A 15469-nucleotide genomic window follows, 5' to 3' on the forward strand; every position below is an offset into this window, starting at 1 on the left:
GGAGACGAAGTCGCAAAAGAAGGGAGAATGGAGGGTATAAAACAACAAGATATACAAGCTCAAGGGTGGCCGATCATATGGATGAGTTGATGGTAACGGCGGGGGGCCGTGGCAGGATAAGTAGGACGATGAAGCCCAAGATCATCGACGAGCAAATCGACCGATAGGCAAGAGAGCCCACCAGAGTGGGAACGCTCCGTCGCCTCCACGCAGGCCTTGTCCACTTCCACTTGTCTCACTCGACCTGGCCAAGAGCCAGGATCCGTTGCGCGGACATGACGGGACAGGCTTCCTCCCTGGCCCCTGTCGTCCGTGAGGTGTCTGGGGCGAGTGGTGTGCGAGTCCAGGGTTGTCTGGGATGTCTGGGACGGCCAGGGGTGTGTGAACCTTGAGAGAGACCCAACTCCAGAGCTTGACATGGGTCTCCTGCTAGCACCAGTGATCCTGGTCGAGTCCATCTGTCGAGTCCGTGGAGGCGGTACGTACCTAGTGCCAGGCTAACGGCCAGCCTAAGAAGCGACAAGGGTGCGGCTTTGACGGTGATGCTGGTAGTATGAGTACAACTGTACAAAGAGGGCTCCAAAGTGGGAAGTTGACAAAAAAAGCTGCCAATTCATGAAGCCCCCAAGCCGAGTCGAGTCGAGTCGAGTCGAGGTGGGTACAACGCCGGTGGGCCTAACCAAGGTACTCATACATGTAACACGACGACAGGTCCTGCTTGGTCCTCGTACTAGCACAAGAGGTAATAGTACCACTTGCAGTATAGCATCAAAGAGAGCCTCTGTTTTCTTGCTACTGGCGTTGACTAGCACGAGTAATAGTACATTTGATAGCATGGCAGATTAATGCAATGCCAACGGCCGTCCGTATGGCAGCACCAACGTGCGCATGGATGGTCGCCATTCGCCATTTGGCATTGGGCGTTTGTACCGTGATGACTGACTGGCCCGGTTTGAGTCAAACCGGCGGGCGAGCATGGCGCAGCCACCCTTCTAATTCTGGATTGTGGGCTTACCAGTCCATACGAGCGTAACATACGAAGTGCATCCGTCCACACAGATACAGGCACGGCTTTTTGCGAGGAACAAGCATAATGACAGAGACACGCCGCCACCTCTCGGATGCACCGCGACTGGCACAGCGCAGCGCTTCTCTCTCCACTGGGCTTGGGTTACGAAAAGCCACTGTGAGCCGAGCCAATTGCTGGTAGTGCCGTTTGCTTTGTGGTCTCTTTTGTCTCGTTTTTTATTTTCTTTTTCTTTTTTGGTTTCCCTCTGGCTTGCGGTAGTCGCGCGCATATCACACTGGAGATGGAGGGGAGGGAGGGGGGGGCGTCCATAGAAAGATAGAGACAAGAGTGAAGAAGAAGAAAAAAAAAAGACGGCATCCATCCCTCCAATACTGAAAGCCGGATCCAAGAATGGACAAAGAGAGATGGATGCCTCACAATGACATCTGCACGGCGGCTCAGCTGCTGATTGGGTCACAGCACCTCTCAAGGCGCAAATGCTGCAATGCTCCAATCTGTGCCGATTCCTGGCCCCCATGGCGTTCGTCCAAGTTTGCTCGTCCATTCGTTGCTGATGCTACGCACACTCGAGCGTCGAGAGGCCACCTATGAAATCAGCGTCAGTCAACAAGAATGCCGGCTCGCCTGCGGTGATTGCGCCGGCGCCAACCCGCTAACCACCACTAACAGGTACCACCACCACTAAATACAGTGCTACTGTTAGCCCCGAGGCTCGCTGTTCTTGTTGACAGGCTCGCTCTGTGCGCGCCATTTTCCGGCGCTGGCCACTCACGGCCGGGCACGGGCACACAAGAGCGCGTCACAAGCCCTGCAGAATGCCGTGTCGTGATAGGATACAGCGCGTGCTAGTATCAACTTGATGACCCAGCTTGCACAAAAAGCCGCCGTCTCAGCTCTGCACACTGACGCACACCTCGAGTGTGCACAGCCATTGGACCTCGAGTCTCTGGCGTCACACCTACGAGACCTCGAGAAAACTCCACCGCTGCAAGGCACATGATATCCTGATGGGCGATGCGCTCAGCCATCAATCACGCTGCCCGTCGTCTGTCCAGTGGTTGTAAGTCATTCGACCTGCTAGTTGAAACCAAGCCGTCAGTGACTAGCCAGGAAGTGGGAAACTCACATCTCGGAGGCAAAGACGTCAAACGCGGATCCCAGATTGGCCGGCCGGAGGGCGGATGTCGCATCCACTGCAGAAGGGCCAAAAAGCTGTTTGGGCATGTTGCCGCCCAGGCTGTTTGATGGTGTGTTTGTCAGGTCAGAATGTGCGATGCATGTGTTTGTGTCCTCTTCTCGCGCTAGCACATATCCAGCAGTCGTCACACAAGGTCCAAGTAGTCCATACCTTAGTACACGGCAAAACCTATTCAGTAGTGGCGGTACTATCAGCATTTTCTGCTGCTTTCATACACACAGACTCAACTGATCTCGTCTTACGGTGGTCATCAACGGGCAGCTCAGTCAAACTTGATCTGACATATTAGCCAATTGCCAGAACCAGGCCTAGCGCGTCGATCACAATCCAAGAGGAGCGGGCTGCATGAGTGGATTATTTTTATGTCTTGGATGCTGCTTAGTGCAGGTAGTGCTACCTCGTACAAGAATAGCCCGTCTCCACCTGAACTTGTGAAGACCAAGGGCTTTTTCGTCATCTGTTTCATAGTCTGTTCGTATGTGCTCCGTAATGCTTATGCATGGAGACACTTTTGTTTGTGTCAACTTGCTTGTGGTGCTGCGCGCTAGTACTAGCCAGGACAGTAGCTCACAGCCAATGGCCACCAGAGAGGCACACACAAGACCAAATACGAAACACATGAGCGGAGGTGGGAAAAAATCATAAGTGTTTATTAGATAGTAGGTCAAGATAACCAGATTTTGCTGGAGGGAATCACGCACAAGGAAAACAAAATAAGAAAAGAAAGGAAAATACGGCAGATGTGGCAACTGTCTCGCGGGTGAAACGAGATGCATCCCCGCTTGCAAACTAAAAAGCCCGTATTTGCTTTTTTTGCTTTTTTTTCTTGTCTCTTGTCTCTTCTCCCTTTTTACTTTTCCTTTCTTTTTTTTTCTTTTTTTTCTTGTTTTCTCGTTAATTCCTCACTGCATGGAGTACCGTAGCATCCCCATGCCGTCCACCCCCGGCTGCAAGCCGTGTTGCGTTGTCAACACCTCCCTCCCAGGCTGTATACCGCCTCGACCAAAGATTCCGGTGAAGCTTCTCCAACTTGCCTCTCCAGGACGGCCAACGTAGAACCGCGCTCGCTATCGCCTGGTGGCCCCGCGCGTTCCCGCAAAATGCCCCATTGGGGCTCCAGGCTACCCATCGCCTGGGCTGAGAATCGAGCCACGGCCGTCGACGGTGGCTTCTCCGGCCCGCTAAGCTACTGAGAGCACTACTGTACTCCGTACGGAGCCCAGCTCCCCTCCAGGACCGGTGGCTTTTCCCGCACGTCGAGCCTTTGAGAATCGTCAGTTTCACCATGGCCATCATGGTTGTTGAAGGCGAGTCATATGGACTATGCCTAGAGGTGCGGCAAAGAGGGGAATGACGCCCAAAATCAAGCACCATCTTCGGCTCTACTCATATGGGGCAACTAACTCTACTAGAAACATCTACCCGCACGCATTCAATTTCGTGGTGCCTTTTGTTCTTTTGTCTGATTGCAACGGTTCAACGGTTGTAAGTAGTACCTCTGCACGTGCTCGTGTGGAAAACCCAGAGCTTCGAAGGAAGGAAAAAGTGTCACCGCAATTACAAGAATGTGCGCTGCCAGGTAGGCCCCCGCTTTTCTTTTTTACGGTGTACCTTAAGCGAGGACTGGTAAACGTCCGATAGGCTGTTGGTTGCAGCTATTCCCCCGTACTATTGCCAGACAGCAGGCATATGCCGCCACCACTTCAGTCGACATCTAACGGTGTGTCGTGAGATGGTGGGAAGAGGTTTCAATTTGCAAAATAAGTTGCGGTATCTTTCCATCCCATCCAGGCCATGTAACGCTAGTCAAAACGCCGTGCCAGCCATTTGGCCCCATTCCCGGACTTTAGACAGCTGGGGAAGGGCTGCAGTACGAGAACGCATCACCGGCGACTAGCTATGTGGCTTTCATGTTAGCACAAGCGTCTATTTCTGCTATCGGTATCAGCCAAGGTTGTCGTCTGTAGTTTGCGGTGGACACTGGCTGAGATAGATGCTTGGGCGGGGATCCGCTACTCGGTATTAGTGGTTACGAATGAGGCAAGACGAAGGAAGAATGTCTCTGGAAGCGATGATAGCTAGGACAGGCTAGCGAATTGAATTGACCATGATAGTACTCGTATGAGTACTTACCCGGAAGGAAGGAATCTTTGCTATCAGTACTAACAGGCGCTTGCTATTGATTGCGTCTTGTTGATGATATTGATTCCAATTTCCCGACTTGTATACCGGGTAAGCCAGCACCGCCTAGCATGTGATATCCCATGGGGCAAGAGTCGTCAGCATCCTGCGTGCGGTGTGTGATGTGATGTACAGGCTCTTCCGCATGTGGAGGGTTTCATCCAAGGCGGTGCTTTGGAGCGGTGTTGGTGACTTGGTTGCCTGGGTACAAAGACAAAGTACTCGTAATCTTGTGCCTGCACATCCACCGATCATCACACACGAGATGCAAGCATTGGCTGCCACCGTCGCTAATGTAAACAGACTTATGCCAGATGCTGGGCTGGTGGCAGCGGTCCTATTGGCTGCCGTCTAATCTGAAACTCTAGCGCTGCATAACGAGTCGAGAATGGAAAATGCATTAACCAACTGCACAGACCCTTGAACCATAGCTGCACAAGCGACAGGGGACAAGAGACGGCGTCTTTTTTCTCTTTCTTGTCTCGTCCCGTCTCGTCGTCTCTTATCGATTAGTATCCAGGTTGCCAGGCATGTACCTCTGCGCTGTACAAGCACGAAGTACCTGCACCCCCAGCGGCAGCCAATGCAGCACCTCCAACTCTCGGAAAGAATCCCCGTACCTAACTCTGGGTCCTGGAAACGGCGGGCCCGGGCCATAAGGTAATACGAAGACTTTGCTGCTCCATAATGTGTTTGTGCTCTTCACCGACAAACTCGAATAAGCGAACACTCCGGCAGAACTTGCTGATGCTATGAAATTATGGGATGATTCTCCATTATCTGCACATCCGACTTGAGCAGCACGTGCTGACGAAACGGGACAATGAAGAGCACCTGGGAGCACGCGCCAAACACAAGTGCAGTCCATCATGATGAAGCTCTAGCCACAACAGGAAACAGCGTCAAACGATCAGGCACAACGAAGCCAACGGATCGCCCCAAGTCGAGCCACTATCGCTGGCCCGTCTCTGCGCCGCGCCGTTGGAAGGGAGATGCTACGCCCAAGGGGGAGCTAGACCCCGTGTTGCTAAATGAAAGAAGGCGACGCTCCGCTCCGTACCGACATTGTGCCGGTCACTGATTAACGCCAACCGCCACTCCGTCGACCGAGTAATTTGATGAGCCACCGAATGCATCCAACGAGGTGTGTGTGATTCGAGTGATTTGTGTGCGCAAGTGTGAGTGGCAAGTAGAGTGCCTGGCACCATGGCAACGCACCAGCATGCGGCTTGGTGCCCAGCACTGGTTGACCGACAAAGCGGCTGGCGAATAAAACTGCCTGCGGCCAGGGTCATTAATCGTGGCATCGAATATAAGTACACATCACATTTGCGCTTGCATTGGTCCCACGGATTCCAGCATATCAGCCCGCGCATGCATAACCCGCCGCCGTGACTGGACAGCGGCCCCCACCAATTGCTAACCTGAAGGCTCTAGCCATCAAACATCGACCCTGGTCACCCACTGCAGTGCGAAGAGACCGCCACTGCAGACGCAGCCATGCAGGAACCAATGCGGCCACTGGAACCCGCTGGAACCCGCTGTATGCAGGTACCGTCCACAGCTTCCAGGGCTCTTTCCGCCTTGGATCATGACCGGGGGTAGGGCCTTCCCCGACAGGTAGTCGGTGCTGTACGAGTAGCTGCCACATCACCCGCGCGCGGGACTCTGCTGCAGTCCGCAGTACAGAGTACATATGCTAGTATGGATACCTCTTGTGCAACTCCAGTCCTGCACTAGCACCTGGGACTACTTGGGACTTGTGCAATGCACGCTGCATCACCATCACTCCCCGGGCTTAACCAGCATCAGGTCTCTCCACCCGCCAGTCAGTCAACATGGTCAGCTCATCGCCTTGCCGTTCACAGCACAAGAGGCGGCGCCGTTACAGCCAAGCGTCGCTGCCGCCTCCGCAAACTTGAGCTCCAGAGCTAATAGCCTAATTGCTGTAGTGCTTCGGGTAGGCAAGATGATTTCACAAGTACCTGTACGAGCACCAAACGCATGTTCGTTCGCAAAAGGCCCACCGATCCTCAATCCGCCGTTCTGCACGGCCACCGACTCTTCGATGTCTTTGTCGTCCCCCCCCCCGGCCGGGTTGAATCTCAGAGATGCAGCACTCGTACATACGGAGTGCTTACCGCTGCACTCAATTGAACGGCCCTCGAGCCGAGCGGCCACCGACACCGCCAGTAGCCAGGATGGCGGTGATTTGACAGGTTGCGCGGGAAAAAGCTTTTTTTGCCTCCTCGCCAAAAATTCGCGGAACCGGCAGCCGTCCACCGCCTGAGAAAAAAAGATTTCGGCACCACCCTTGCTAGGCGAATGTCTCTGGCATCTGCAAACGATAGATCGCACTACTGGCACACGGCCTCAGATGAAGGGCCAGGGTCCCGGCGTAACTGTTGCGAGTCCTGCTGGCAGACCGTCTTCTTGACTCGAACAATTGACCCTGGCGACCTGTGGCACTGGTCACTGGTTTTCGGATGGATGCGACAGCGTGCCCCGGACTCGAGCGAGAGCCCACGAATACCTGTAGATATTCCATACCGACAGGGGATACACCGGTAAGTGCTGCAGGCGTGGTACTCGTACTAGGTATTGGCAGCCTCAATGGTCTGCTGCGAAGCTCGTTAACCTGGGCAGACGTTGGATGCTCACCAACTTTTGCTCTGATTGGATCGCTCCTGCGGCTCTAATTGGTTGATATATGGGCGCTGCCAGCAGCATTCTGCCCACCGCGAGGCGTTTTACAGCTTGATATCCTCTCTGCGGTCCGTCTTACTGTTGGTTATGTACCTATGTGCGAGTGTCTGGTTGTTGTTGTTGCGATTTACAGCTACCCACCGCCTTACTCGTCTAATGTCTAGCCAAATTGCCTCTCAAAAACTTGCTCCTTTGTGCCGAACCAACGACACAAGACTGGTGAACGAAGATCCCCCAACCTTGACAGGAGAAGAGTCGGCGGTCATTGCAAACGGCGCTAACATGGTCGGTAAATCGAGATAACTTACCTGTATGCCATCCATATGCTCCATCTACGAGTAAGGCATGCTATAATACCTGGTCTGGTAGGGTGCGCCCAAGGCCTACTAGGCAATATCATATCGACTACGGGTCACGGAGACCGCAGCCGCGAGAGCGAGAGAGGGGAAAGAAAAAACCTGAACCTATTTTGCCACCGCCTTTTACACCGTCGAATTCTAGGGACGATGTCAAGTGACTTTGACGGATGCGGACGAGTCAGGACTTAATCTCTCAGATCAGAGTGACCAGGACCCTGGTGGACGAGCTCGCTGTACAATGCGCAAGGGCTAGCAACGGCCCGGATTCACAGCCGTGTGGCCAGCATCTTGCCCTGATACCATAGAGGCCTGCTTGACCGGGATCAGATGGCCCTTGCCACCGGACCCTAGCGGTCTACCCGCTCCCCGGATTTCTGCTTGGCCATGGCACTACAGGACCATGCCCAGCCAATTTGTCTCGAGGTCCACCGGGTAGAACATTGCCAGTCTTCTCTCCGTCCTTCGCTTCCCCTCCTCCAAAAGTCGAAGACGGATTAGAGGTTGTTGGCTGACATCCACCAATCCTGGGCGCCGCAACTTGCACGAAATGCCCTTTGCTTGACAGGTACAAACACGAACTACGATTGCCCAAAGAGGTCTTCATGCTCTCCAATGCAACCATAATCACTGTCATCTTCGTGGGAACGGCACGGCCCTTTTACGGCTAGCTTCGTCACCGCGCTTTCTTTTGGCATTTGCCCTTCCGTTTCGCCACTTGCCAAATGTTTCAGCATGGCTTCATCTTAACAGACCGCATTGCTGTATCCTCACGGCATATCGACATTTCATGCCGGCACGGGGGCCCATCACTTGGGAGGGGGAAAGGGCTCAATGCTTCGGTTGTTCGCTGCCTATGGCCGACCCGCTACCAGGACCATGGTAGAATGCGCTGTGCCATATTAAGCGGCCAGTGGGGAGATATTTGCTGGCAAAGACTAGCTAGGGCATCCCCCGGGCTAGCGCAGGTACGACTTAACCAGCAAGGGCTTGGGCAGAGAGCCAATTGGGCATTCCGCAACCCAAGCCCATGGAGCTTCTGGAAGGTCTCATGGCCCACAAATCCAGCTTCCATCCAGCCATTGTTCCCCGGTATTCGTCCTCGCTGTGCCAGGCTTGCCAGGCCCTCAACACTGGAACCGAAGGTCCCGGAAGGTGGTACGGCGGTATGGCGTATCCATTTCTGTATCCATTCCCGGCCTCAATATCGCGCCTGCTTCGTCGGCGATTCCAGAATGCCCAGGCAAGGTTCTACTTGTACAGCGGCGGCGGCCATGCTCGCTCGCAACTCCAACAGGCGATTCCGCGGCAATGAAATGGCGCCAGATAGGACAGCCGCTATCGGTCAAGTCGGCTTTGCTGCTGGCAGCAGTGTTGCTAGTAATGCCACACGCGGGTAGTGCCTCTACTCGTGCTGGCATTCGCTGGCACAGGCGCCCCATGCCTCTGCCGGCAGTCGTTCGATGCTACCCTGCTGACGTTCGGTAGTACACAATGTCTCAGCACATCTTGTGCTACCGCCGCGGAGTACTCCGTGCTGCTAAAGCCGCTGTTTCGTACGGGACTCGAGGAGGCTCGCCCCGAGCTTCATGGCGTGCGGGCATGTACATACCTACTAGTTAGCATGCGGCACCAGTGACATGATCAGACGATTGGGGCCGTTGACTGCAAAGTGCGGAATGCGGTCTGTGAGAGAGCGGCAATTTAGGTCCGCGGACAGGCATCAGATCAGACACAGGAGTGTTCATGCATGGCCGATCGACTACTCGGGCTATTGCTACGAATTACGGGCGACGAAATCCAACTACTGTGCTACTTCCCGCGACTACGGAGCGCTTGCACGCCGCATGCCGTACGGAGACCGGATGCTTTGATATGCCAGTACTCGTACATCACTCATGTACCTGCGGGCCGTAATGTTTCACTTCCGCCGTTCCTCTCTTTTTTTTTTTTCTTTGGCCCCCGTCCTCTTGCTTTCTAGAATAGAAACACTAAGGTGAAGTCAATATTGCGAATTACTCTAATCCACTTGACGAATGTCATTCAATATTCTATTTTCATTCTGATGGGCCCTCGGACCGGGTATTGTGGAAATTAGAAAAACCTGACAAGTTACCACTTCAGCGGTGGATCTCCAGATATTGAGGCTTATACGAAGTCCGGTCTCCATCAAGGTGCCATGACTGAGACCAGCAGCTAACGGCTTGGTGGTTCTCTTAAATTACACTGATAATGTCGCTCCGAAATATTTGGCGATGGAATTCTCGCCTCAGGCAGTGGCTGAGCTCTGGGTGGACTGTTCATTTCAGAAGCACCGCGCGGCAGCGCAGCCGAGTGGTCCAGCTGAGCTGTAAGTGAAAGAAAAGCAATGGCTGTGCACGAGTCTCCCGGCGCCCTTTCTCGGAAGTGTCACTGTGCTTCGTGGACAATTACCGATGCCCGCTGGATTACCTGGCACGGACTTCAATACGAGCACGGACCGGCTTGCGAATGACTTGACGGCATCCGGTGGCAAGCGGCACTCCGTGTGTTGTGCTGGATATCGTTGTGACTGTGATTCTAAAGCTGATTCTTGCCACTTCTACTTGCAAATATAGACTCTTGTATGATGAGTCCCGACCACGGTAGTGTCTCGCGGATCGCCTAACAAGCGTGAACCAGCGGCAAACATGATGTACATCCATTCTCTGCCTTTTTTTTCTTGTTTTCTTTTTTCTGTCCCTCTTCTTCTCCGAGTTGCTTTTTCTGATTGTCCTCCATCCACAAACGATATGACACGCGTCCTTGGTTCCGACATGTCACTAATATGAGATGCTTCAATATAGCGTGCCGCCCTACTAGCAGCTGAGACAAGGAATAAGTCCCAATGTTGAGCTAAAGCGAGCTAAGGAGCACAGCTTATGACTTCTGACATCTCTTGTTTGCCTCGCAATTCTTTCCGTCTTTTTTTTTTTTTGGTCCCCTCATGCCTGTGTGGCGTTATAGTTTGTTGCGTTTCCTCCCGTATCCAAGGGCGGGAGCCGGCGCCATGAATGCGGATCATGCGTGGTGGAAATGACCAATGTTTGAGTTGCCCGCAGAGCGTTGCTTAGCCGCTCCTGTTCCAATGCGACACCACATTACAGTACAAGCTGCAGTCCCTTTTATCTGTCTCGTCTTTTCTGGCGTCCGTTTCTTTTTTTAATCGGCTCACGCGGTAAGACGTGAACTGTAGGCATAAAATCACTTCAGGACCGTTCTAGCGCAAGATATGGGGCTAATGGCATCTCGTCAGTCGATTCGAGAAATGAAGGGAGACTACGGAGCACGAAGATGATGGACAATAAGAAGAAGACGGCAAAATAAAAATAGGCCCAAGCATCTCGGCCGATGTCAGCGGAGGATAAGCTCAGACATGCGATTGTTGCCTTTTCAGACACGGCTCAGGGTAAGACTGTTGATTCAGCCAAATTGTATGCAGTTTAGATTCTCTGCTCAGTATACTGCCTGGTTCCATCGTTGTGCACAGTGCTGATGGGAAACACATAGGTCCACGACACTACGGTGTTTCCTCCCCCCCAACACTGATGCCATGTAATGGCCACTGTTAACGGGTGTTGTTGTGCAACCGCATGAGACAGGCGGCATTCTCATAGTCAGCCGTTGGGCTGGAGGGGTCAGATGCGAGGGGACACAGATCTTGATCACCTCTACAGTTGGACACTAGCACCTGATAACGTGGGCAGCCTCCCGTGCGTCTTACGATGTGGTTGCCTCTGTACTTGCGGATCGGGCCAATCCGAAGTTGCGAGTAATAAAAAAGAAACCTGCCTTGCATTTGCAATTTTGCCACTCTGGAGGTCGGGGAAGCGCACTGCGAATGGCCGGTTGGGCCTATATTCCTGCAGAGGACTTGCGTACATGCAACGTGCATAATCAAAGTCAATGCTTTTTAGTTTTTGGCCCGTGAGAGTTGTGGGCGATATTATGGGGAAGCTGTCATGTTAACTCATCCTACAGTATGCGCTTGTAGCACATGCGAATTTTCACTTTTGGTTGGTTGAGGCCTGAAACAGGAAAAACTTTGCTTCTTCTGCATCTGATGGTATGTACGACCAACACCTCAACGGCCAAGTGGTCTGACTCCCTTGTTTTTTCTTTTCTTTTTCTTCCCACTTCTCCTCATTTCCTTTCTTCTTTGTGGCTTGGTTGTCACAACGGCTAGCGAGCCGTGTATGTCACTTGTCTAATTGACGGGGCGACTGTGCCTTTTACCGCCTGTGATGTGAATGTTGAATAAGAGCCTTCTACGAATTAAGCGATACGACATTGACTTGACCAGTGCCATTGCGGTTGGCTGATTGGTGATGTGGGATTTCGGGCCCTAAGGGAGGAGGGGTCTTGGGCATTGCAGCGCAGCGGGGATGTGACAATGCAAAGCTCTCCCTACATACGAAGCCGTGTCTGGGTAACTTTTGTCATTGTCTCAATGTTTCCGATGCGATGCCGTCCGCTCGTACGCCTAGTTCATGTCCTCAGACAGAGGCGGACTCGAGACGCCGTGTCCGTGAGGCTGCAAGGGCCCGTGCCCTGCTTTTAGGGTGTGTTTGTATCACTGTATCACCGTTGGTGTTGTCCTCGCAAGAGTATGTCAAGCATCGTGATCTTAGCTACCGTCGGATCTGGGAGAAGCAATTCCTAGTGCGGCCATTCCAACGCATGCGAGCAAGCCTGTAGCGTCTTGAAGTTGCACACGTCACTACTGGGGCAGAGGGCCATCATGCTCGTAGCTGTACAAGCACAGGGTCCGTACGGTACAGGCCCCGTTCAGGACGCTCGAAGTCATCGGCTACTACTGGTAAACGGCACAATGGACGGTCCTTCACCGCATGTCCCGCAAGATGCTGCCGGCTCTCCTCCACCTTCGGCGGCCACGTCAGAAGCCCAATGGAGATGATTATGGATTGCTCCATCTGCGTGTAGGGTAGGCCGGAAGACCGGCGGGCAGAGCTTGACCGAAATTCTAGCGCTCCGGCGCCGGGACCCGCTTTTAGGCTCCAAGTGACTGCGTCCAATCGGCTCGCGGCTAGAGGGGCCGGCCGTGCTACTGCGCCAGGTCCCAACCACCCGCTTTAATGGTGCTAGGTACATTGGACAGAGGCAAGCATGCGCGAGCCAGCTGTCACTCAGTGGCCAGCGCATGAGTGGTTGACCGCCAAAAGCGCGCTGTTGGAGATATGGGGGGATTGGGGATGCTTTAGGTAGGAAGCAAGAGGACAAAAGTAACTACCGTTGGCTGCATATGCATTATGCACAGAATTGGGAAAAGTGAAGTTCAATAATTAAGACAAAAACACAATAAAAAGAAAAACTAAAAAAATGATTAATCGGGTCAAACATATCTGAGAAATTTGGCGGAAGGCGGTGGGGTCATTGATGCGAGGGAGGACTTGCCCAGCGCCTAGACGCACCAACATGTACTTGCCTGGTGAGGGACGAAAAGTGAGAGAAGGAAGCAGCGGGCGAGAAAGAAAGAGATGAGAGAGGATAGAACCAGAAACCTGCGCGACTGCTCCGTAAAAGGCGATATCTTGGATACGCGCCTGCCTTGGCAATTGGCCTTGATGACGATGACGAGGACATTGGCAAGTCGAGTGGCTGGGAAGGTGCAAAGCCCCCGCTTATAACCAGCCATTTGCTTAAACCTGCATCTCAGCTGCGGCTTCATTTTTTCAATTTTATTTTTGTAAAACTGCCCTATCGCTGTGTCTCTATATTGCTTTTTTCGGTACTCTGGAATGCTGGAAATATAGTCTAAAGTGACTAGCAAACTCTCACGGGCATCCCTTGCATCGTTCTCGTCTATTTGACGGCTTGCGTTACTTGTTAGTTCAACTAAATACGCGAACGACTTATTGCAAGTGACAGCAACTCCAAAGCAACAGCTCCAACACCATTTCCTCTCTTTGTCTATATCTTATTGGAGCTTCTTATTTTCCCTTGCGTGGCGCTAGGAAAAACCTTCTGTCACACAAGCTGCACGAAGCTGCATCACTTGCAGACTCCCGTCCCTTTCCCCCTCCCGCCTCTTGCTGTCACTTTTTCATTCTTACCCTCCTTGCAGCCATGAGACCCGTGGCGAGCGGTGCCTGCGCGGCTGTAGCTGCATTGACGCTCCCCGGAGCTGTTTTGGGGCAGACTTGGAGCCGGTGCAATCCGCTGACAACTAGTGAGTTGATTGATCGCCTCTGCTTTTTGACATGGAACTTTTTGGCTGATTACAGTGTCTTTGCGACGCAATAGGTTCATGTCCTGCTGACACGGCTCTGGGCATGACTATCAATGTGGACTTCACCAAGGGCTCTGTTAACTCCTTTGTCGCTTCTGGTGCGCCGACATATGATAGCAATGGCGTCTCATTCACGGTGGCCGGTGGTGGTGACGCTCCACAGCTCGAATCTGTGTTTTACATCATGTTTGGCCGTGTTGAAGTCACCATGAAAGCCGCCCCTGGAGCAGGCATTGTCTCCTCGCTGGTGTTGCAATCTGATGATCTTGATGAGATCGATTTGGAGTGGCTAGGTGCTGAGCCCGACCAGGTTCAGTCCAACTACTTTGGCAAAGGCCAGACGACAACGTATAACCGCGGACAGTTCCACAGCGTCTCGGGTACCCAAGCAAACTGGATCAAGTACACCATCGACTGGACCCAGGACAGGATCGTGTGGACGGCGGGCAATTCTGTGTTGCGCACTCTGACCCAGGCCAATGCTGAAGCGAATCAATATCCGCAGACGCCAATGCAGATTAAGTTCGGCTCTTGGGCCGGCGGTGATCCAAGCACCAATGCTCCAGGCACTGTTCAATGGGCCCAGGGGCCTACGGATTTCAGCAAGGGACCCTTTAGTATGTTGGTCCAGAGCGTCACTGTCACAGACTACTCTACCGGCAAGCAGTACGTTTACAGCAACAACTCGGGCTCATGGCAGTCCATCCAAGCCGTCGGTGGTCAGATCAACGGGAACGCCAACAATGAAAACTCCCTCACCATCACAGCCAGCGCCAGCAATGCTGCCACAACCCCAACAGCCGTGCTGTCCATTCCCGTTGGTGGCATCGGCACGAATAAAGGCTCAGCTACGGCCACTCAGAGCTGGCCGTGGGTTGCAGGTGCCACTATCGGAAGCATTCCTAGCGGTTGGCATATGAACCCAGACGGCAAGATTGCACGCAATGCGAGTGCGGCGTCCCGTGTGCCTTTGCCGTCGCTGTTGGTGCTTCTGATGAGCCACTTTGCTATTGGTGTGTTGGCCTTTGTTGCAAGGATATAACGAGTCTATGTGCGAGGCATATGTGGGTTTAATGGCTGATGTGTTATTAATGAATGGTGTATATATTGGGAATGAGTGTCACCTACCGCGGTTTTATAAATTGGGCAAAGAAGCAACAGACATGTGCTCCACACGGGGATTGCATTTTTTATGGCGTTGCACTGCATCGTGCGTTTTGGACATTTATTATAGATGGCATCATATATCGTTGTCTTGGTATTGAATATGTATATATACTCTATAGATGTAGAGATGCTCCCTAGCATTTCCAATGAGCCAATACTATCTTCTACTCATCAATGGTTAAAGATTATCTTGGATACAAGCTGAAAGTATAAGATGAAGATATCACATCACATATAGTTGTCGACAATAAATGACACCAAAGCAACTTGGATTTTAACAACACATAATTTCTTTTCACCAATATAGTTGGCTTTCGTTCCTTGAGTAAGAGATGTCTATAAAAACAGTAGAGCAAAAGAAGACATGGCAATAGAGCTCTATCGTCGACAGATAAGGAGAAACAAAAAAGAAACATCATTAAGCTGGTATCACATGATAACGTTCAAACGGAGGACTCGTATAATCTATCGAGTAAGAGGGAGTTAAAAAAAAAAAAAAAACTCAATTAAAACAGTACAGCATGGCTGAAACCTCAAAAAAAGCTCAAGCCTCTCTCAATTCC

General features: G+C 52.4%; 1 protein-coding gene across 1 annotated transcript; it reads left to right on the forward strand.

Annotated features, from left to right (window-relative positions):
* Nucleotides 1–13576: 13576 nt before the first annotated feature.
* Nucleotides 13577–14781, forward strand: T069G_05798 (glycosyl hydrolases family 16 domain-containing protein; the record flags this gene model as incomplete). Its single annotated transcript, XM_056173008.1, has 2 exons — nucleotides 13577–13679; nucleotides 13754–14781. 2 exons carry the CDS (start codon nucleotides 13577–13579, stop codon nucleotides 14779–14781), a joined length of 1131 nt encoding a protein of 376 aa, XP_056029866.1.
* Nucleotides 14782–15469: the final 688 nt, after the last annotated feature.

Source organism: Trichoderma breve, chromosome 3 (genome assembly GCF_028502605.1).
Source record: "Trichoderma breve strain T069 chromosome 3, whole genome shotgun sequence".
Classification (NCBI taxonomy): domain Eukaryota; kingdom Fungi; phylum Ascomycota; class Sordariomycetes; order Hypocreales; family Hypocreaceae; genus Trichoderma; species Trichoderma breve.